The 24,314-nt window shown below is 32.9% G+C and overlaps 1 protein-coding gene across 1 annotated transcript; it reads right to left on the bottom strand.

Moving 5' to 3' along the window:
• Nucleotides 1–17,602: 17,602 nt before the first annotated feature.
• Nucleotides 17,603–19,681, bottom strand: LOC120120386 (cytochrome P450 78A9-like). Its single transcript, XM_039140048.1, has 2 exons — nucleotides 18,634–19,681; nucleotides 17,603–18,391 (listed from the first exon to the last, which is right to left on the bottom strand). Exons 1-2 carry the CDS (start codon nucleotides 19,606–19,608, stop codon nucleotides 17,768–17,770), a joined length of 1,599 nt encoding a protein of 532 aa, XP_038995979.1. The 5' UTR covers nucleotides 19,609–19,681; the 3' UTR covers nucleotides 17,603–17,767.
• Between the last annotated feature and the right edge of the window lie 4,633 nt (nucleotides 19,682–24,314).

A 24,314-nucleotide genomic window follows, 5' to 3' on the forward strand; every position in this document is an offset into this window, starting at 1 on the left:
GAAGGTTCGTCTAGGACCTAGTGATCTTAAAGAAAGTTATGAGGAGAACGCTTCACTACGAAGACGAATTCGAGATCTGGAAAAAACTCTACACAGTTGTCAAATCAGAATCACTGAATTAGACCAGACTCTCGAGGGAACTAATGAACAATGGAAAAAATCGACTGATTTCTATGTAAAAAGAAGTGAAGAAAGAAGCAATATGGTATTCGAGGCCATGGTAAAAAAGAGCGAAGTTGCCAGATATATTGGAGAGCTAGCTGTTGAAGCAAAGATTATTGAGCATCACATTGATCCAGTTTCCAAGTTTGGCAAGAAGATGACCTGGTTGATGAAAGAAATTATAGAGCTTAATAGGAAAGGTACGCCGTATATGTAGTTATGAACTATTATAAAGAAACTTTTGTATGCCGATGGAAGTTGTTCTATGACAGTTAACTTTTTGGGATCAATACATTTTGCATACATGCATTTTGCATACATTAATTATTCATTGCATTATTTTCTTTATGTATAATTTTTATTAAGATAACATTCATTAATTAAAATTTGAAAAAAAAAATATCAAAAGAATTTTCAATCGCAGTTATTCTGGCCAAACGAGAAATACAACATCACTACGGTACTAGACAAGCTACTAAGAAAATTATGGAGGATAAAATATAACGTATTGAGGAACAACATAACAAAGAACAAGCAGAGATGAGAATGAAGCTAGAAAAAATTGAAGCCAGTATTGCAAACTCACAAGACAGCATGATGTAGAAAATAGAAGACATGTTTAAAAAGCAGGCTACCATTGGGAAAATTCATGAAAATCCTGTATCTTTTGATCAAGAACCTATGTATCCTCTAGGTTTCCTATCGGAACCAATTTATCACTCTGGTACTACGCCTATACAAATCCATGCCCACACATCAGCACTTCAAGAGGCTAAACCATATGAAAATCAACAAGTGGATCCTGCATCTTCAAGCAAAAATCCACTTATATCAGATGTGAAAATAGGGGATTTTAATGCCGAGCATCTAATCCCAGATTTGAATGAGCTGAATGAGAAAGAAAAAGTAAATGAAGAATTGACCAAACAGATCAGGAGCTTAGAAGAACGAATGAAATCCGTAGAAATAACTGTGTCGTTCTATGGGTTTGACGCTAGTGAGTTGAGTTTGGTTCCAGACCTAATCCTCCCCATCAAGTTCAAAGTTCCTGAATTTGATAGATATGACGGTACCACATGCCCTTCATCCCACATTACTATGTTTTATCGTAGAATGGCAGGATATGTGAAAGACGAGAAATTGTTAATTCACTGCTTTCAAGATAGTTTGACAGGACCAGCCTTAAAATGGTATACTCAACTTACCAAAGCCAACATTAGATCTTGGAAGGATCTGGCAAAGGCATTCCTAGAGCAATACCGCCATGTGACAGATATGGTCCCTGATAGATGGACTCTTCAAAATTTGGAGAAAAAGAATAACGAAACATTCAGACAGTATGCTCAGAGATGGCATGACACAGCAACCCAAGTTTAGCCACCTCTATCATAAAAAGAGGCCACAGTAATGTTTGTCCATACGTTAAAAGCTCCTTATTTAAGTCATCTAATGGGGAATGCAATCATAATTTTTGCAGATTTGGTCATTTCTAGAGAACTCATTGAAAATATCTTGAAAAGTGGCAAAATTGAATCAAATGAGGGGTCTAGTTCCAAAAGACCTATGTACCAGAAAAAAGAGAACGAAGTCAACAATGCAAACTCTTCCAACAAGAATTCTTCGAAAAGTGTTACAATAACCCAGCCAAGGGTTAAGAAAGAAGAAACAAACACTAATCGAGTAGAGTCCAGAGGATCTCGAAGGGAAAGTGAAAGGTTGTCTTTTACACCTTTACCAGTACCCTATGCTGAAATCTATGATTCACTGTTAAAAGCAGATGTCATACGGCCCTATCCTTTGGTTCCAATGCAACCACCATTCCCTCCATGGTATGATATAAAAGCACAATGTGTTTACCATGAAGGAATTACGGGTCATTCTATCGAAAACTGTTTGGCATTCAAAGGGTGGTCCAAAATTTGATCAACACTGGAAAGTTAGAATTCAATTCACCAACTACATCAAATCATCCGCTGCCAAATCATGGAGATAAAAACATAAACGCAATCCAGGAAGAGAACAGAAAGAAAGCAAAAATTGACGTTTCTGAGATTAAATATCCTTTTGTTTGGATATTTCAACAACTCTCCTTATCCGGTATGATTCCACAAGAATTCAGGCCAAAGCATAATGAAGGCAAGAATTATTATGAATATCATCAAAAGAAAGGACATGAAATTCAACTATGTCCTGAATTTAGTGATTTGGTGCAAAAATTGATGAATAACAAAGAAATAGAATTCTTTGAAGAAGAACCAGGGAAAAGAGAAGATGATGTTTGCTCATCAGAAGATTCTAAACCTAATCAGAGAACAAGTGATCCCGTGATTATTAATGTGAAATCATTTATAGTGAATTCTGCACCAACAAAGCCGAAAGTGGTTATCACAACTCCTTTACCATTTCCATATAAGGATACCCGTAGGGTACCTTAGAATTATACTACCAATGTTTCAATGGTAGGATGATCTGTTTCTATGGAAAAAGCAGAAGAGAAAATACAGAGTGTGGATTCTACGTCTGAAGCAGTGAGTGAAGTCGGATTCTTTACAAGAAGTGGGAGATGTTACTCTCCCGAAACATCAAATGCATCAGAACAGGTGAAAGAAAAAAGAAAATCCATAGTAATACCCCAAAAGTTATTTGATGATGAATCCTCTCCAGCATTCAATGAGCCTATAACAGAAAAGCAAGCGCAAGAATTTTTGAAATTCCTGAAACATAGTGAATATAGTGTGGTTGAACAGCTACATAAACAGTAAGCGCGAATTTCTATTCTTGATCTATTGATGAATTCAGAAGCACACAGAAATGCCTTGATGAAAATTCTTAATCAAACCTTTATCCCTGAGGATATATCCCTCAACAAGCTTGACATAATTGTGGGACATATAGCCGCTGACAATTACATAACGTTCACGGATGATGAAATACCTGAAGGCAGAATGGGGTCAGTAAAAGCTTTGAATATTACCACGCATTGTCATGGTCATGTTTTGCCAGGAGTATTGATTGACAATGGATCCGCTCTTAACTTGATGCCTCTAGTCACACTTCAAAGAATGCCGGTGGATAAATCGCACATGAAAAGTTATCAGAATGTAGTGCGAGCTTTTGATGGCACTCAAAAAGAGGTGCTTGGGAAAATGGAAATACCGTTGTTGATCGGACCAGTCGTGTACAATATTGACTTTATGGTGATGGATATCCACCCTACATATAATTGTTTATTAGGGAGGCCATGGATTCATTCTGCAGGAGCTGTTCCTTCTTCATTACATCAGAAATTGAAATTCGTTGTTGATGGACAACTAATATGCGTAGCCGAGGAAGAAATCATTGCGTCTATAACAAGTGATGTTCCGTATATTGAAACCAATGATGATGCTCTCGAGTGCTCTTTCCGAGCTTTTGAATTTTTCAATGCAACCTTTATTGCAGAGGGAAGCAAAATTCCACATCCCAGATTGTCTGATTGCACCAAGATGACTGTACGACAGACTTTAGGCATCGGAGCTAAAATTGGGAAAGGTTTGGGAAAGAATCTTCAAGGGAGTTCAGTTCCTGTAAGTATGAATATGAAGAAAGATTGTTTTGGGTTGGGATTCAAACCCAATTTTCAGTAAAAGAACAAAGAGATGAAAAGAAGATGCGAAGATAGAAAGGCAAGGTTGAAATGAGAAGAAATCCCTTGGGAACACATGTTTTTCCCGCATTTAAAGACTACGTTCAGATCAGGAGGAACGGTTAATGTAGAACAACAACTTGTTGATGCCTTTAAAGAATAAAAATTGACAAAAGATCAAAGCATAGTTGAAGAAGCTATAGAAGGATTATTTATCAACATGATCATGAATGATAACAAGACTGGCAAATACTTGGCTAAAATTTGCCCTTGTTTTCCTGGAGAAACACTCAACAATTGGACTGCTGAAGACCTCCCTGTAGTTTTTAATATTAATACAGAGTAATATTCAGAACTAATCTTTATATTTAGCCCAATAATATGAAAACTTTTTGTTATCTTGTAAAGGAAATTATGTTAAGTTCACCTAATACAAATATAATAAATTTTCTTTAAAATTATCAAATGGCAATCATTCTTTATATTCTTTACATTTTTTACATTCATTATTTTTCATTTATTTCATAAATTTACTATATCCTTTCGGAAATATGTCCGACTTAAATTTGCAGGTGTCACAATGTTAATAGCATGCTTATTCCTAGATTTAATCGAGAGATAAATTTAGAGCAACCCATATGTCTGGAGGAAATCAATGAGTGTGAGGATGAACTAGAATGTGATGTTCCTACTGAATTATTAAGACTGGTAGAAAAAGAAGATAAACAAATTTTACCTCACAAAGAAGAGATCGAGACTGTAAATCTGGGAACAGATGAAGAAATGAAAGAGGTGAAAATTGGTACTACTTTGACAATCCAGATAAAACAAGAATTGATAAATCTCCTTCAAGAGTTCAAAGATATCTTCGCCTGGTCTTATCAAGATATGCCTGGTTTGAGTATAGATATAGTGATGCACAAACTTCCAATCAGTCCAGAATATAAATCGGTTCAACAAAAGCTCAGGCGAATGAGGCCAGAAATGTTGTTGCAGATCAAAGAGGAAGTGATGAAGAAGATTAATACAGGTTTCCTACAGACAGCCAAATACCCAGAATGGGTAGCTAACATTGTTCCAGTACCAAAGAAAAATGAGAAATTTTGAATGTGTGTGGATTACAGAGATCTCAACAAAGCTAGTCCGAAAGATAGCTTTTCTTTACCCCACATAGATACCTTGGTGGACAATACTGCAGGACATGCATGGTTTTCATTCATAGATGGCTTTTCAGGATATAATCAGATAAAAATGAACCCTGAAGACATGGAAAAAACAACATTTGTAACCATATGGGGCACATTCTGCTATAAAGTAATTCCATTTGGATTGAAAAATGCAGGAGCAACGTATCAAAGAGCCATGGTAACTCTGTTTCATGACATGATGCACAAAGAGATTGAAGTATATGTGGATGACATGATTGCCAAATCTCGAACCGAAGAAGAACATATTCAAAATTTGAGAAAGCTTTTCCAGAGATTGAGGAAGTATCAATTAAAGCTCAACCCTGCTAAATGCACTTTTGGGGTAACTTCCGGGAAGCTTTTGGGATTTGTGGTCAGCAAAAAAGGAATCGAGATTAATCCAGATAAAGTAAAAGCAATTCAAGATCTTCTACCACCCAATACAAAAAAAGAAGTTCGAGGCTTTTTGGGAAGATTAAATTATATATCTCGGTTCATTTCTCAATTAACTGACAAATGAGATCCAGTGTTCAAATTACTTCGAAAGAACAATCCTGAAGTTTGGAATGATGAATGTCAAGAAACTTTGGATATTATTAAGAAATATTTATCCAATGCCCCTATTTTAGTATCACCAATGCCTGATAGACCGTTAATTCTCTACTTGACAGTCTTTGAAAATTCGATGGGATGTGTACTGGGACAGCATGATGAATCTGGAAGAAAAGAAAAAACCATTTATTATCTGAGCAAGAAATTTACTGATTGTAAAATTCGATACCCATCAATACAAAAATTATGTTATGCATTGGTGTGGGCTACTCGAAGACTCAGACAATACATGTTATATCATACTACTTGGTTGATATCCAAACTTGATCCTTTGAAATTCCTAATGGAATCACCAGCTTTGACAGGCAGAATGACTAGATGGCAGATGTTATTATCCGAGTTTGATATTGTATATGTCAACCAAAAAGCGATAAAAGGAAGTGTCATAACTGATTTTCTACCCAGTTGTGTATCAGATGATTATCAGCCTTTGAGTTTTAATTTTCCAGATGAAAATTTGTTGTGCATATCCATGAATGAAGAAGTCAGAACAAATGATGAATCTTGGAAGCTTTACTTTGATGGAGCATCTAACGCCTTGGGACGAGGAATCGGGGAAGTGTTAATTTCTCCAGAAAATATTTATTATCCCTTTACAAGCAGACTGGAGTTCTTTTGCACCAATAACATGGCGGAATATGAAGCTTGTGTCATGGGATTGAAAGCAGCCATAGAAAGAAAAATTAAATATCTCAAGATATATGGAGATTCATCGTTAGTGGTGTATCAATTACCAGGTGAATGGGAAACAAAAGATCCCAAATTGTTGGAATGCCGAAATTTTACCCTCGAATTAGTGAAAGAATTTGAGAGAGTCATCTTCAATTATCTCCCTCGAGAGGAAAATCAAATGGCAGATGCTTTGGATACAATAGCTGCTATGTTTCAGGCAACTAAGAAAGTTGATATAATGCCAATCGAAATGCAAGTATATGAAATTCATGCACATTGCTACAGTGTGGAAGAAGAGGCAGATGACAAACCATGGTATTATGATATCTTGCAATATATCAAGTATCAAAGTTATCCACAAAATGCATCTGCAATTGATAACAGAACATTGAGAAGAATGGCTACTGGATACTTTCTTGATGGTGAGATTTTGTACAGAAGAAGCAATGATCAAATACTATTGAGATGTGTAAATAATAGCGAAGCCAGAAGTATCATTGAGGAAGTACACAGTGGAATATGTGGAACACATGCAAATGGTCTTTCCATGGCTAGGAAAATAATGAGATATAGATATTATTGGGCTACCATGCACACATATTGCATTGATTATGCAAGGAAATGTCATAAATGCCATATAAATGCAGATAAGATTCATGTACCCCCATCTCCTTTACATGTAATGACAGCACCCTGGCCATTTTCTATGTGGGGAATAGACGTCATTAGAACAATCACACCAAAAGCATCGAATGGACATTGTTTCATCCTTGTGGCAATTGACTATTTTACCAAGTGGGTTGAAGCTGCTTCATATGCCAAAATTAAGAGGTATACAGTATGCAAATTCATAAAGAAAGAAATAATTTGCAGGTATGGGCTACCAGAAAGGATCATTACAGATAATGCTCTGAACCTGAACAACAAAATGATGACCGAACTTTGTGCACAGTTTAAGATCAAACATGCAAACTCAGTGGCATATCGTCCAAAGATGAATGAGGCAGTTGAAGCGGCAAATAAGAACATCAAGAGAATCATTACAAAGACCACTGAAACTTACAAAGATTGGCACGAGAAGTTACCTTTTGCTTTATATGCATACCGAACTACTGTTCGAACATCTACTGGGGCAACGCCTTTTTCTTTAGTCTATGGGATGGAAGCAGTCTTACCGATTGAAGTTGAGATTCCATCACTTCGAATTTTGAGAGAAGTAAAATTGGATGAATCTAAATGGATCCAAGCTCAATTTGATCAATTGAACCTTATTGAGGAGAAAAGATTGAAATCTATTTGCCATGGACAGATGTATCAAAAACGGATGATGAAGTCTCATGACAAGAAAGTACATCCAAGAGAATTCCAAGAGGGTGATCTAGTACTAAAAAAGATCTTGCCTATACATAAAGATTTCCGTGGGAAATGGATGCCTAATTGGGAAGGGTCATACGTTGTAAAAAAGGCCTTTTCCGGAGGAGCGTTGATCTTGGCAGAAATGGATGGAAAAGTTCTGAGAAACCCAATAAACTCAGATTCTGTCAAGAAATATTATGCTTGAAAAAAATGAAATGAAAAAAGAAAGAAAAAAATAAAAAAAATAAAAAAGGAGGGTCAAGATGAAAACCCGCAAAGGGAGTCTTGCAACCAAAGGAATAATTTGAGCTGAAAACCTGGAAGGGCGGCTCAAATGCATGTTGATATTAGGCATCTGGCAATTGAACCCTCTTAAAAGTTGATATTTTGGGAGGAACTTTACATCTACAAGCATTCTGGCAACGTTTGAAATCTTACAGACATTAGCTTACATCAGTGCTCTAAATTGTATCAATTTGATTAATTTAGAAATAGTTATGTTAATAATTTGTTGAGTCATTTAAATTTTTATCATTCCTATGCTTGCCATAACTTTGAATATAATTCTATCTATTTATTAATAAATTCTAAGTTTATTTTCTCTAAATTCAATTTATTATTTTTGAAATTTAATTTATTTTTTTGAAATTCAATTTATTCTTTTGTAAATGGATTAACATTATTTTGAAATAAGCTAAAGATTTCTGAATATCACTTTATGTTAATACTTTTAGGTGCATAGAATTCAAAGTAAGTCTTACCAACGTTTGCAATCATTGTTGAAAAGCAAACAAATTATTACCATCATAGAGTTATTTGGAAGTGGAACAAGAGGAAATCTGTTCTCAATTGGCAGATTATGAATATAGCACCTTTTCCGTGCATCAGTACAAAAAGGCTTCGAATTTACAAATTCTGGCTCTACATCGTATAAGTACCATGACATTTCAGACCAAATATAACTGGAGCAAATACTATGTTATCATAGTAGAAATAAGGAGGCCCAATAGCATCTTCTAGAAATGTTCTTTGAGTTATCTGATATGTTTCAGTAGGAACTCCAAAACCAATCATTGGATTAGGAAGATGAACTGCATTATCGTCTTCATTAAGAAGTTTCTTTTCAAGCTACTTCTGCTTCTTCTTTTTCTAAACCATAGCCCAAGTTTTGCCTCTTCTTATAATTGAGATCATTGCATAATGGCTTCCTATCTTTTATCAGAATAAGTGCGTCAGCAGCCTTAACCATTTGAGTAGCACATATAAAATCTGTCAACTCTGCAATTGATGAATCAGGACCATATCTCTATGACTATTGAAGACTTAGCATTTGAGTATACCATTTTCATCAAGTATAACAGTTTACTCTCCTCATCAGAATCAGAATTCAGGATTTCCTCGGTATCAGAAGAACTATCAATATCTGTGAAATCATCTTGAAAGATCATTTCATAATCAGATAAGTAGTTATCAGAATCAACATGTTGCATGAGTGCGGGCTTTTCAAGAGCCTATACTATTGAGTTTTATTTTCAAGTGGTTTTGTGACATCATGCAAAAATTCAGGCATATCTACATCTACACTCTTCAAAGATGATAGATTCTCCATTCGAAGAGGAAAGATTTATTGGATTTCTACACAATTGAAGAAAGACCGAGTTCACCAATTTGAAATCAAATAAAAATGAACTTAATATTCATGCATCATATTTAGGCATTTGCAAAAATATGTGCATTTTCATTCATTTTATCCATGTTAAATGTTGATAGGAATTTCAAAGATTTTAGCAAAGATTCAAATCCATCACAATGGATCAACATTTCCAGAAAGAGTTCATAATGAGAAGAACTCATCTGAAGAAGGAAGAAGAAGTTCATATTGAGAAGAGCTTGTTCAACCTTTTGCTCAAATCCATCACTTGATGGACCAGCTTTTCCAGAGAAAGTTCATAATGAGAAGAACTCATCTGAAGAAGGAAGAATAAATTCATAATGAGAAGAATTTATTCAACTTTTTGTTTGAATTCATCATTTGATGGATCAGCATTACCAGAGAAAGTTCATAATGAGAAGAACTCATCTGAAGAGAAGAGTTTGTTCAACCTTCTGCATGACTCTATCACAGAAGAAGATAGATCAACATCAACATTTTCAGAAGGTTCATAATGAGAAGAACTTATCTGAAGAGGAAGAAGAAGTTCATAATGAGAAGAACTTGTTCAACTTTTTGTATGATTCTATCACAGAAAGAGATAGATCATCATCAACATTTCCAGAAGAAATTCATAATGAGAAGAACTCATCTGAAGAGAAAGAACTTGTTCAACCTTGCCTTGATTCATCTCCTATTGAGTTAAATGAAAGAAGAACCTTACTTGAGGATTAACATTTCCAGAAGTGTTCATAATGAGAAGAACTCATCTGAAGATGGAGAAGAAGATCGATCAATATCAGCATTTCCAGAAGAAGATCATAATAAGAAGAACTCATCTGAAGAAGGAGATAAATTATCATCCCCAGTGGAAAAGTTCATAATGAGAATAACTAATCCCAAAGAAAAACTTGTTCAACATTTCCGAATGAAGTCAAATAAAAATAAAAACTTATTGTCTTTTCGTCTTTGCTCTATTCTCGTTAACACAAGAATGAGCAAAGAGGGGCAGCTGAAGATACTAGTTTTTTTTCTTATTTGCTTATATTATTGTTGTTATTATTATTATTATGTTATATTATTATTATTAAATAATTAATTAATACATTACAGGCCCAGAGGCCCATTTACAGACCCAACAATAACCCGGCCCAGTTACAATAGCCCAATAGAAACCCTAAACCCAACTAGGGTTTCAATATCTTCATCCAGCCACCTCTCTCTTTCCACCGTTGGATCTGATTTGATCCAACGGCCCAGATGGCTCCAGACAAAACCCTAGGGTATCATCACCCTAGGGCCATGCGGCCGTCGTTGCTTTTGCCGCCACTTCACTCCGTTTCAGCTGCTGCCACGACACTTGAACGAAGGCTCCATAAACGTTGCCAGCCGCACAAGCATAGCCGTTCTTCAGTGAGTCACCACAAGTTCGGTGACTCACCAAACTACCACCATATTAACCGGTTCGAGGCCAGTACCAGAATGGCTATAAAGCCTCGGTTTACCTGCAAAAGAAAAAAAAAGGAGGAGACAGAGAGGAACGAACAACCCAGCAACCATAAAACACCAAAATAGCAAGGAAAATACGAGGGATACTTACCGACAAAGTCCCGCCGTCGCCGGAGTTCACACGAGCCTCCAAACATCACCGAAGGCCTTCGAAAACCCAAATGTATTTTCCTAGATTTGCTCCGATCGGGAGCTTTTTAAGAGAAACGTTCACCGGAACCGTCATTAGGACGGTCCGATCTATATTTTAGTGTAAAAAGTTTTTTTTCTGGCCACCGGGTGTGGTGGTCGGCGACAGGGACAACACCAGCAGACGGCTACCGGCCGGTGTCATGTCTCTCTGTTTTAGAGAGAAGCGAGAGATTTTTATAACTCTCTCAGTTAGAGAGAGAAGAAGAATGAGAGAAATGAGGATGATGGCCCTTCGGGCCAGCCGTTTGGGGAAATATATATCCCTTCCCAAACGACGTCGTTTTGGGAAGGGGTATATGCGTAATTTACACGCATGGACAAACCCTTTCCGCAGCCATCTTAGTTTTATAACATTCCATTTTAGTCACTGAAATCATTTTCTATATGTCGTGATTTAGTCCTTTAATTTTATTTTCTTATAATTTAGTCATGACCGAATATTTATATAAATAATTAAGGTAAAATATGTATTTAGTCCTTACTCTTTCAATAATATTTATTTTAATCCTGACTAGTAATTTAGGTACATATTATAATTAATCCCTTAAACTTTATTAAAATTTATTTTAGTCCCGTATTAATTTTTTAGGGTTAAATTACATTTTTAATGTATATACTACATAATATTTATAACTATGGCCATTATTTGTTTATATTCTATAATTTAATAATTAAATTTTATATAATTTTGACCATAAGTTTTATATATCTTGTGATTTAATTCTATAATTGTGATTTCTTTTATATTTTAGTTATTTATCATTTTTTTTATTATTACTTAATCATATAGATATACATATATATATAAATATTATTTATTCAAAATATTATTTATAAATTTAATATAGAATACTTTTTATTATAAGCATGTTTTAATTTAATATTAAAGAAAAAGACTGACTTAAAGCACCTAGAAGTCCGTTTTCTGATTTTTTTACTCTATAAAATATATACTAATTTTTTATTAATATTTATTTAATATAGAAGAAAATAGCTGTCTTAAGGCACCTAGAAGTCCTTTTCTGATATTTCTTAATAAATAAATATCTTATTTATAAATTAATAGATTTTATTAAAGATACTAATAAATTTGAAATAATAAGATTATAAATTAAATATATTTTTGAATTTTTAAAATTTCTAATAATAGAGACAATTTATAATTAATAAAGTACCAATTTTGGGCGTTATAGGGGTGCTAATTCTTACCTAAACGTAATCGACTACGAATCCTGTTTTACTAAAAAATTTTGTTATATGCAGACCAATTTTATCTTTTAAATTATGTTTTATTCAAAACTATTTTAAAAGATTTTTTTAGGTATTTGACCTACCTAACCCCAAAAGGTCAATGGCGACTCACAAAATATTTTTTTTAATCAAAATTATTTTTATCCCCGCCAAATAAAAATTCGTGCCCGGACAAAAACCGGTTACAACAACATTAATCACCGAAATGATTTACACACACATTTACATATTGAGGTTTCTCTAAAATACAAATAAGTGAACTTTATTCAATTAATCATACTTAGCATTCAAAGGAAGTAAAATCAATAGTCATGCTAAAATCAAACCTAAGATATGTTTAGTTTTTACTATAAATATTCACCACACCAAACATTCGTAAAAAAATGATAAAAATATAAATTTTCATAATCGATCTATTTAAAATCACATAAAATAGCACTATACAGAAGTTCGATTCAACCGGGATTCATAAACAACTTTGCAAAATAATGTGATTTTTATATTCCTACGTCATATGCCATAGTTAGGTTGTAATTATTCAACTTAATGGTTTTCAAGCTTGTAGTGATAATGGTATGTAACTTTAAATGAGTTATATATATTTTTTCGTTCGATAAATGTTTATATTAAGATAAAAAATTGAAAAGACCTATAAACTGATTAAACCAAAGCTTGGTTTATACTACGTTAATCCCTTTTCAAAGTTTGATGGTAATAAAGATTAAGTATTGAGAATGCGATCTAACAAAGTGAGGTAAGTCCAGCTGAACGATTGTTGAGTTTGATTAATTGGAGGGATGTATACCGAAGGAAATTTGTAAGCTGCATGATGTGTTATGATTTATGCTAATCTGCATGACTGGCTGACACATAGGATGTTAAGAAGTTTTGGAGATTTTTTTGCCCTCTTGATTTTTTAGAGTTTTGCTTTGATTAATCCGGACCGAACTGTATTCCACATTTGACTTTGATGGGTGAATCTCCCAACGAAAATTTTCTGCATATGATTTTCTAGTGAGGCATATGGTAATCTTATATAAACAATAAAAGTTAAATTTTGGTTAGCCAAAAAAAAAGTGTTAAACCAGTAAGAAAACATAGTGAAAGAACAAAAAAATGAATAACATCAAATACCAAAATGCCATAGAAGCGAAAATAAAATTCCTCTACAGAAATCTCTTAGAAGAAAGACAACCAGTTGCAGTAACGCTCACATAGCAATGATCCCAACATATCCTCCTTGGATAGAAAGAGTCAAGGAACGCACCAAACAAATGTTATACAATTCACAGCAAGACTTCAGAGCAATACATTACCGATTAAACAACAGGAATCAAATAAATCAATCGACTAAGGAAAATTCATGAAAATCCACCCCTTTTATATCCTACCATCGTCCAGCTCCAAAACAAAAGTTATTCTCTCAATCGACCAGAAAAATCCCACCCTTGAACAAAGCATCCGATAAATTAGAACATCACAAAAGCAAGCACAAAACACACTAGAAACACGATTCTATTTAATTCATTTGAGTAACTAAACAAGATAATCTCCTTGCACTGAAAAGGAACCTTTAGGAAAGATAACTGAATCTACGAAACTACTATCCCAGAAAACGCACAAATAAATGCAGCAAGCTTTTGATTTCTACTCGCACCCACCCTTCATTCGTAGCAGAATCCAAGAAATGGAACATCACCCTTCAACAGTTCAACCTCATCAATTCTCATCTACATACACCATAATCAAAGCATACATCATTATCAAGCCTTCTCTAATCCACCTAACTTAATCCTATGAGTTGTATATGTTTGGACTGAATTTCATGTTATGCTATTTTGTGCCATGACCAAGTAAATGGCATGGGAGATATTATGCATGATGTTTTAACTTGCAATGTGTATGGTGCGTTCAGGTAAGCTTTGCAAAAGATATAAAGTATGAATGCTTGCTTGAATTCAATGGAATAGTGAGAGAACCCCTTTTTTGCACCAAATATTCCTAGCATTCCAAAATTTGATCTAAAATGATTTGATATTGAAATTTTCTTTTACATGTGTAAATACTTGCATAAGATGGTCCCCAACTGTTTGGGGGCATGATGAGGAACAAGTTAGGCATATTTTGAATTAAGCTAAGTTGTTAAACTTTTGTATGCTGGTGCAGTCGTATCAATATCATAAAAAATGTATAGATACTATGTGTTAGATATTGATACTTACAATAAAGTATTGATATTAATATTCAAGTATAGATACTTAGTTTTATTTATTTTTTAAAAATTTTGAAGTTTAAAATAATAATGATATTAAGTTATGGGTATCAATACATCATGCCAGATATAGATATTTAATTATATTTTTTAAAAATTAGTTATTAAAATCCTAATGTCATGCCCTCAAAACCTTCCGCCCAAACTGTCACAATATCATAGTGAATGTCTGACGGGACGTGCGTCCTTAGATGCTTCTTGACACTTCTGGGTCTTCTCTCCGACTAAGTAAGTCTTACACAATCCTAATGAGCATGCAAACTCACTAAGGTTGGAACCAGTCCCTCAAGGCTTCTAGGATGCGGAAGCTTTAACACTAATATGGCAACTCCAAGCCACCAAGGTTGGACTATGATGTGGAAGTATAAACACAAGTGTGACTACTCCTAGCTACCAAGAGAGACAACAAGCGCAAAGAGAATAAAAAACAAAAAACACAAGAACTAGAGTAAATGCCTCAGAGTTTTATTCCTAGTTGAAGCTTGCTGTTGCCTTTTGTTTTTAGATAGGGAGGATGATGAGCTGATTGAGTCAAAGAGCATGGAAGGTGTTGTTGAACCAGGAGCAGGGTGGATGTTAAAGCTAGCTGAAGCAGTTGGAGTTAACTAAGACAGTTAGTGTGGTTATTTGGGTGTTGAGCTGTTATGGCAGCTGTTCTAACTGATTGGACACTGTCAATTTGGTTAGTTAGATGGTGGGCTATATAAAAAGGAGTATTGGCTGGCCCAGAAGTTAAGTTTTTTCTGATGGCCTACATTCTAAATATATACGCTTATATTTTTCTCACTTTCATCAGAGTTTTGTTGATTTTAGCTCTGCAGTGCTTTGTTCATTAACCACAAATATAACTTCTTATCTTATTAAAACTACCTTATCTTTTTTTTCACTAAGAGTGTAATATATCTTATTATTACATCCAATACTTGTTTATATTTATTTAATTACGACAAATAATTGATAAAATGTAAATTTAAACATATAGTTATATTTTATATTTTCTTTTATATTATATATAATAAATTATTTCTTTAGCATAAAAAATGAATGGATATGGTGATTTTAAATCAAACGGGGAGGACGAATGATAGGAGTTGTTAAGAAATACAAATACGTGTGAAAAAAGACAGCAAAATAGGAGCCATATATAGAACCATTAGTCAGCTCAATACTCTTCTATTTTCTTATAGGTACACTACCCCGCAAAAAGATCATGGTTTGGATACATGTGTACTTGGTTCTCATTTTGCAACCACAGCTAAGGGATAACAACAAATCAAATCAATATTCAAAAGATTCTCATGTAAGGGCATGACCCTAGAATTGAGACACGTTCATGTGTCAATTATATATATGAACATTAATATTTTGGAGATAAATGCTCGTGAAATTCACTTATTCAAGAAGAACTGTTTCACGAGCATATTTAAAGATATATTTTGGAGATCGTTTATTGTTATGCTGATCGAAATTAATCATAAAAGATGTATTATAGTTTTAACGACCCTTAGACGTGATTGAAATTGATTTTTTAAAGAGTTTTGTATTATGGAATTGTGTAGTGTTTGAGAGCTTTATTTTGTTGCACGGTTTTGTATTCATTTGAGTAACTTTTTTAGAGTTATCATCACTGCGTTGACCATCATTAGGTAAAAGCAACACTAATGAATGTGTTTTAATATATTAATTAGTTTAAATTTAAAGATATTAGAGGTGTTTTGGTTCATCAAATTTAAGATTTTTTTTACAAATTTTAAATCTAATCTTAATTCTATCTAAAGGAGAGGGAAAGAGTAGACCCAAGGGGAAGGAAGATGAGTATTTTTAGTGGATTTAGAACTCGTTACCTAAAGAAATATGAAAGAATAATGATAAGTAACTTGATCAACTGATCAAATATACTTGCTTCAAATTTATGATTATTAATAATATTCTTATATTTCAGAATCACATTTACAAGTTTGGGTGAAAAATATTATCTTAGGTAGGTAATTTGATATTATCAATAGTGCCAAATTTGGTAATTTAGTGGATTATCTCATATGTTGGATTGTCAAAAAAAAAATCTTCATATTCTTTTAAAAATTATATTTTAGAAGATTTTCCGTATAAAATAAATGCACTCTAGAACTCTCTACTGATATTCCAAAAGTTTCAATATAATGTTGCTCTTAAATTTATAAATCGATTTGACGCATGGAAGACAAGGAATAATTGTGTGGGCCTCAAAGATAAAGATGTTTGAATGTGAAGTACTATTGGGAAAGTACCATTTCACATGTTTAAATTGTTAAAGTAATTATTATTATTCTTAAAGGTTATGAATTTGAATATCAATGACTGTAAGGTGATTAAATGTTTATTGTCAAATAGTTGATAGTACTTAAAACATATATTATTTTATAATCACCTTTAACTTAGTAAAAAAATAACTTCATATAATCAAATAAGTAGTTCTATTAATCCTTTTATAGTAAATGATTAAAATAAAATTAAAATATAATATCAAGTATAATTTATAATAAAAATAATTGAATGATAAAATGAAATAAAAATAATAGTTGTATTACTAAACATGTGGTTTACCTATAATCTTCTATGGGTTTTATTACTCTTTCTATCATGAAATAAAACTCTAAAATTCATGGAATTATTCTGAAAATATTATGTGGAAATATTTTGGTAAAAGTTGATGGTTTATTTTGTTAGCGGAGAAGTCGTAAAAGTTTAGCCATAGTTTTGAGAAATAAATTCTACAATTTCTGGTCAAAATTAGATTTGTGGACGAGAATTATTGGATAACTTTTTAGCATTAAAGATTATTAATAATTTAATATTTTATTTTATAAATAAAAGAATACGGTTCATATCATCTCCCAACAATCCTTAAATGAAACTGTATATATATATATTGTCGCCATGCACGGTGGATATTCGATCCAGATATGTTTTGGTTGAATAATTCCATTTGTGGTTTTTGTCCCTGAAATTATATTTTTAAGCTCTTGGTTTTTTAGAATGAGAATGAAAGCCGGAAATATTTTTTTAATAAAAAAGCATACATATTTCAGTCAAATAGTTGCAATTTACACACTGCGCTAGCTGAGCTCTAGCTAGCTTATTTTCCTAGAATATTTATATACGGTCAAGATGAGATTTATAGAGACAAAATACCATAGCTAACAGATTCCTATATTAAGAAAAATACCATAGCTCATAATTTAAGGATAATGGCTTTTTTTTAGACTCATCTGATGCCATGTTCTGCTATTATCAGTTCTCTATCTGTGCCTGGGGTGCACTTTGACCTTCAGTGGGTTAGCCATTTCACAAGAGAGCCTGAGGACTTCACCCAGATCGACCGGATGGTTATCATTTGATGCCACCCACTTAAACTCGTGCAACAAGGTGCCCACCCAGAAGGTAACAGTGGCTAAGCCCAGTGTCTTTCCGGGACAACTCCTACGGCCGGAGCCAAACGGCGACAGCCTGAGGTCAGACCCCAACACGGAGAACTCCACGTCACCACTGTCCTTGGACACGAATCTCTCTGGCATAAACTTAACTGGGTCCACCCAAACATCGGGGTCCCTTGTGATGGCCCACATGTTCACCATGGCTGTGGTCCCCGCAGGCACGTGATATCCATCAACAGTTGTGTCTGAGATTGCTAAACGGGCCCATGATAGAAGTGGGCCAGGCGGGTGAAGCCTGAGAACCTCCTTCACCACCGCCGGTAGGTAAACCGTCGATAGAACGTCTGATTCCATCAACGTTCGTGATCCCCCAACAACTTCATCAAGCTCAGCCTGCACTCTTGATTGGATTTCAGGGTGAAGCACCATTCTCGCTAGTATCCACTCGATTAAAACCGCCACAGTATCGGTTCCTCTGAAGATCATCTCCTATATAATATGAATATAGCATGACTAGTTTAAAAAGTAATTTTTTTTAATAAAAGGGAATAATGGTACGTTTGGTTACTTAAAAGTCCTTGGACAAGCTAAGAGCTTGTATTATTATAGGAATCTAATCAACAAATTGTTCCCCCAAATCATTATCAAGATTCCAACATAGATAACTCCTGCAAGAAAAAAGGTAAATTTCCTTCTTTATGAAATATCATGGCAATAAGCTTGTTTCTTACCCAAAGAACGGCAATCATATCGTTGTCCGAGAGTCTGTCAGGTCCATTGAAAGACAGTAAAACGTCGACAAAATCATGGTTTTTTGTTCCAGTTTGGAGTTTATGCTCCTGGATGATTTTGTTCACAAATTTATTCACTCTGGGAACAAGTTTCGAGCACCGAAGTCGGATTTTTTGAATGTCTAAACCAGCAAGCCATGGAAGATGATCAGACCAATTGAGTTTCCCCAGTAGATTGTAACCTTCTTCAACGAGCTGGCTGAGTTCTTCAGTTTCAATAATTGATGATCCCAGTTGATAATTAGTGCCAAACACCGAGCACATCATGTTGTTAAGGGAAGCTTTCTTGAGTATATCGCGTACCGAAAATTCTCCACGATGACATGCAATTATAGACACCATTTGAGATGCGATGTCCAGCCTTTGTGCCTCAGTGGAGCTGATTTGTTTAGGGCAAAACAGATGTGTTGCAGCGATTCTTCTTAGTGTTCGCCAGTAAATACCACAAGGAGCGAATCCGATTGCTCTGTTGAACATTAAACTATAAGCTGACTCTTTCACCGGACGATCGGCGAAAACAGAACTGTTAAGAATCTCCTTGGCAACATCAGGATTGCATGTAACGATAACCCGTGTTTCACCCAAGCTAAAAGCCATGAGCCGCTTGGCACCAAAGGATTTAGCTGCAGCGGAGAGCTTGCGGTGAGCAAGGTTAACCATGAGATTCATGCTTCCAACAATGGGAAGCCCTCGTGGTCCGGGAATGGTGTTATATGGTTTTGTGGCAACAGCTCTGTTGGTCAGCCAATTACACTTACCCCAAGCAGGACCTCCAGGGTTGAACCAGAAGCACAAGGTCATAGCTAACCAAGCCATGCAAAGAAAAATAAGAAGCAAAATGGAGCTTTGGGAAGAAAAATATTTGCATTTGGATGCAAGAAATAAAACCCAGAAGCAATCTGAGTGTGTCTCCATGGAGAAGGAAAAGATTTGATGTTTGTTTCTATGAGTAAATGGTATCCTTTTTTGGGTTAAACTAAGAAATGGGATACTTGGTTTATATAGAATTTTTTTGTATTAAGAGATCTTATACGTAGATATGCATATATTTTGTTTTTTTTAATATGATAAAAAACATTTTATTCTTTAAATTGTTTCTAGAAGTAATTAAATAATTTAAAATGTACAAAGAATATAAAAATTATATATAACTCATTTGGGATTTATACAAAAATATAAATTAGTATAGACGAAATACAAGCATATTGAAAAAAACACATAGTATATAAGGAGCGATAATAAGAGGTTTTGAATTCGATTAGTATGTATGTAGGATGATATACATTTTTAATAATTTTTTAAAAAATAAATAAATATTATCTTATAATCATTTAGATTATTAGAAAAAATTACTATTTTTTAATGATTTGTTTTTAGTAAAACAGGAAGTTAAATAGTTAATCGTCACGCAAAAAACTGATAAGCAGCTAAATAATACAATAGAAGCTAATTTGATGAAAAAGTTAAATAAGTTGCTTAAGTCCACGTGGGACTTTCAAGTCCGAACGCCATGAGTTGAATTCATTCTCGATTTCCCTTTTTCTTTCTCCCTACTCACAAAGCTTCATTTAATGAGTCGACGCGTCTAAAGACTAAGGTCCCATGAAAGGGGTTAAAGGCTTTGGGAAAAAGGATTCTAATTGTGTTGTCTCAATCATGTGCCCTTAACAGCAAGGGACATTGTTGTCATATTCGAACATTAAAAACAATACATCCACTGAGTCATTTCTCCCGAGCCCTAATTTAAATGCACTCTCCGGCAATTTGTCCAACTTGGTCAAACTTCAAGCTGATTATTGGGAGTTTAATAGGCTCATTTAAAGTAACATTGTAATATATATTTTTAAAATACGTCTTTTATAGATTTCTTGATATTTGACGGGTTAATCGAACTTTTTATCTTTATTTTCTTATATTCTTTTAGATAACGAGTTCTAAATTCATTAAGAATACTATATTTCCTCCCCCTAGTTCCTCCTTCCTCCTTCCCTTCCCCTCTAGGCTATAGGTAAAATAAGGATTAGATTGTTAATTTATCAAAGATTTCTCAATATTTTTGAAGAGTTAATTGCATCACATGACCTCAAAGTATTATCTTAATTTCAAATTGGTCCCTAAACTTTTAAATATTTTAATTTTATCTCTAAACTATGAATATCGTTCTAAATTAGTCCTTAAACTTTTAAATATTTCAATTTCATCTCCAAACTATGGTCTTCATTCTAAGTTGGTCCCCAAACTTTTTGAACATTCCAATTTTATCCTAAATTATACATATATACTAATCACATCCTTAATAATAAAGTTGTTACGCCAAGTTATATTATTATATGTTCGAAAAAAATTAGGTTAATCTTTGGTTAAAACTAATTACATATTTGGATGAATTTGAGGATGAAATTTGAATATTTAAAAGTTTAGAGAATAATTTAGAAAAAGTGTCATAGTTTAAGGATGAAATTATAATATTCAAAAGTTTAAAGATTAAGTTAGAACGAGAGTTATAGTTTAGGGTAAAATTGAAATATTTAAAAATTTAAGGATCAATTTAAAATAAAGATTATAACTTAGAGACACATGATACAATTAATTCTATTTTTAAGCGCATAACTTTTTTTATTTTAATATTCATACATTCCGTACCCAATGATCTATAGAAAAAGTATAAATCAAATATAATGCTAAGATCTCGATGCGACGATGTCCATAGGTTCAAAATAGTTGGATGCATGGGGCAATAAATGTAAAATGAAAAGACATTGGTGAGACCTACAAACCCAAATATCAAAGCAATTGATTCAGTAATTTATTAGTCTCATCAGTGTTTAGTCTATATATACCCTAATCTCTCTATTTAAATTAAAAATTTAAGTGCCAATAGTAGATCCATACATATTTTTATATAGAATGAACATAAATAAAATTTCATAATTAATATTATAAATAAAATAAACTATTAACATATAAAATTTAATACCCATCATCGACAAACTTGCATTAGTTACTGGATCCTGCAAATATATATATATATATAATTTCCTCCCTACTTTCTTTATCTACGCAATAACTCTAAAGGTACGTTTGGTTCACGGAATGTAAGATTACCAGTGGAAATAAAAGATTACCAGGGAATAAAATTACTGGGAATGTTGTATTTTGTGTTTTGTTGGTTTAGCAAGAATGTAAGATTACCGTGTTTGGTTAAAGGAATAAAAGATTATTAGAATGTATATTTGACCAAATTGTCCTTATTATATATTTTTATAATATTACAAATTGTAAAATATTTATATATATTTTTTAAAAAATTAAATTCATAATATTTATATAATTTCTTTTACAAAATTAAAAATATAAAAAAGGTTTAATGAAAGGTTAAAAAAAATTTAACCCCTGAACTTCATATAAAATTTTAATTATAATTTTTTTGTAAATCTAAAATAATTTAAAGATAAATTTGTAATTTAACTTCGTAGAATTTTTATTATTCAATGACAGAAGAAGGATATTTTTGAAAAAAAATAAAAATTTAAGGGCATTTTAGTCTAAAACGCCGGTAATGTTACAATACATAAGGGAAGGGAGGTAATGACATTCCCGGTAATATACCCCCAAAAAATCTACTATTGGTAATAAAAAATTACCGGGAATGAGATTCCCGGCCAACCAAACATGAGAATGTGGGATTCTCATCCCATGAAAATCCCACAATCCTTAAACCAAACACCCCCAAAGGCCTAAACTCCCACTTTCCTCTGCTTCTACTTTGACCTACACTCTATTACTTTAATCCATTGGTAAGATATACTTATTGAGGTTGTAAGCATAGACAACAAATTTTTTTTAACCGATTACAACATGCCACGTGTCAATTACAAATTATCATGTATCATAATGATGACATCACATACTAATTATTTTGTTTTCAAACTCTCATTTACTAATTAATTTAAATTAAAAAAAAATCATTGCCAACTGTTGGAGCTCAAGTTTTCTAGAAATTTTATATTAAGAAAATATGAAATCTTTATTTAAAGCTTAAAAATTCATTTTAAAAGTTGAAATGAATTAGAAAATAGATAAAAAAAAGATTACCTTAGATTGAAACTCTAAATTGGAGGAATTGGATAAAATGTGATTTTCAAAGTTATAAATTATGAAAATTAAAATAACAATTAAAGGAAGATTGGATAAGTTTTGAGTTATTTTGTTTTCTTCATAAAACTACAAAGTTTCACACATTCTTCATTTTATTAATTTTTATGAATTTTTCATTTACATAATTTAACATTTAACAAGTTCATGACATTTATTTAAGATTTTCTTAAAATTACTATTTTACCCTCCTATAATTATCATTCAAAACATTTCTCCTTTCTCCTTTATAATTAATCTTATCTTCATTTAGTTTTCTCAAACTCTTTTGTTGAGTCATCTAATGGATGAAATAGTCAAGAGGGTGTGAATTGACAAATAAAATTTTTAGTGGAAGCTTGAAGAGAAAATATAAAAATTGAACACAAGAATTTAGAGTGGGTTCGACTTTATAAACCAAAGTCTACATCCATTACCTTAGCTATCCACACTAAGGATTTTCACAAATTCACTAATTTGTAGCTACCTTTGAGGATAAGGTGTAACCTTACAACTCCGTCAAGAATTATACCCCAAATTATTGAGATACTTTCTCAAAGAGAAAATTACAAATTGCAAACTTATAAAAATCCCACTAAGAATGTGTTTGCACAATTCAAGAACAAATAAGAAAACTTGAGAAATAAATACAAATGAGTACAAAAAGTGTTCTTTGAAAGCAAAAGGAATATTGAAGAATGTTGACTTGATTTTGGCTCAAATTTGTTGCTTTTGGTTTTCACTTTGATCTCTTATCTTCACATATGACTTGGAATATTGTTTTTATAATCCCTCTATTAATTCTAACTGTTTGGGTTATTGTGGGAGTAAATAGAGTCGTTGGGAGGTAGTTTCCCACAATAAATGCTATCTAGAAGCTTATAGTATCAGTACTCGGGCTTTGAGTATGGATACTCCCTGTATTAAATACAAAATATAGCCGTTGGGGAAAGGTAGTAACGATATTGATACAAGGAGTATTAGTACTACTATAATAAGTAGTATCGATACTTGGACTAGTATCGGTACCAAATGAGTATACTAGAATTTGACAATTTTAAAAACAAAAAGGGTAGTATCAGTACTACCATGAGGAGTATCGATACTACTATGAAAAATAGTATCTATACTATTATGAAAAATAGTATCTATACTATTATACTTAAAAATGAAGTTTGGACTCGATTAAAGTTTGAAACCCTTAGTCAAATTTATTTCAAATTTATTTTCAGTATAAGACTCAATTTTTCAATAGAGTGAGGAGTAAAATAGAATTTTTAACCTTAAAAACAATTTATATATTCGAATGACCGAATCAAATATAATCTTAAAAATTTGTTAAAAACTATTTAACATTTTTGGTATATCAAAATATCAAAGCGTGTTTAACAATCTTCCCCTTTTTGATATAACAAAACATTTAAGAAATTTTAAGATTTTCTTGAAAAATAATTCTCTTTACTCTAACATTTCTCCCTCTTTTGTTA

The sequence above is a fragment of the Hibiscus syriacus genome, unplaced genomic scaffold, assembly GCF_006381635.1.
Source record: "Hibiscus syriacus cultivar Baekdansim isolate YM2019G1 unplaced genomic scaffold, ASM638163v2 tig00110338_pilon, whole genome shotgun sequence".
Lineage (NCBI taxonomy): Eukaryota > Viridiplantae > Streptophyta > Magnoliopsida > Malvales > Malvaceae > Hibiscus > Hibiscus syriacus.

What these genes read in the sequence shown, in the direction of transcription:
- LOC120120386 (XM_039140048.1), bottom strand. Translation starts at nt 19,608, where the DNA reads ATGGAGACACACTCAGATTGCTTCTGGGTTTTATTTCTTGCATCCAAA. An exon ending in ATATGATTGCCGTTCTTTGG is followed by an intron (nt 18,392 to 18,633) that starts GTAAGAAACAAG and finishes CATATTATATAG; the next exon opens with GAGATGATCTTCAGAGGAAC.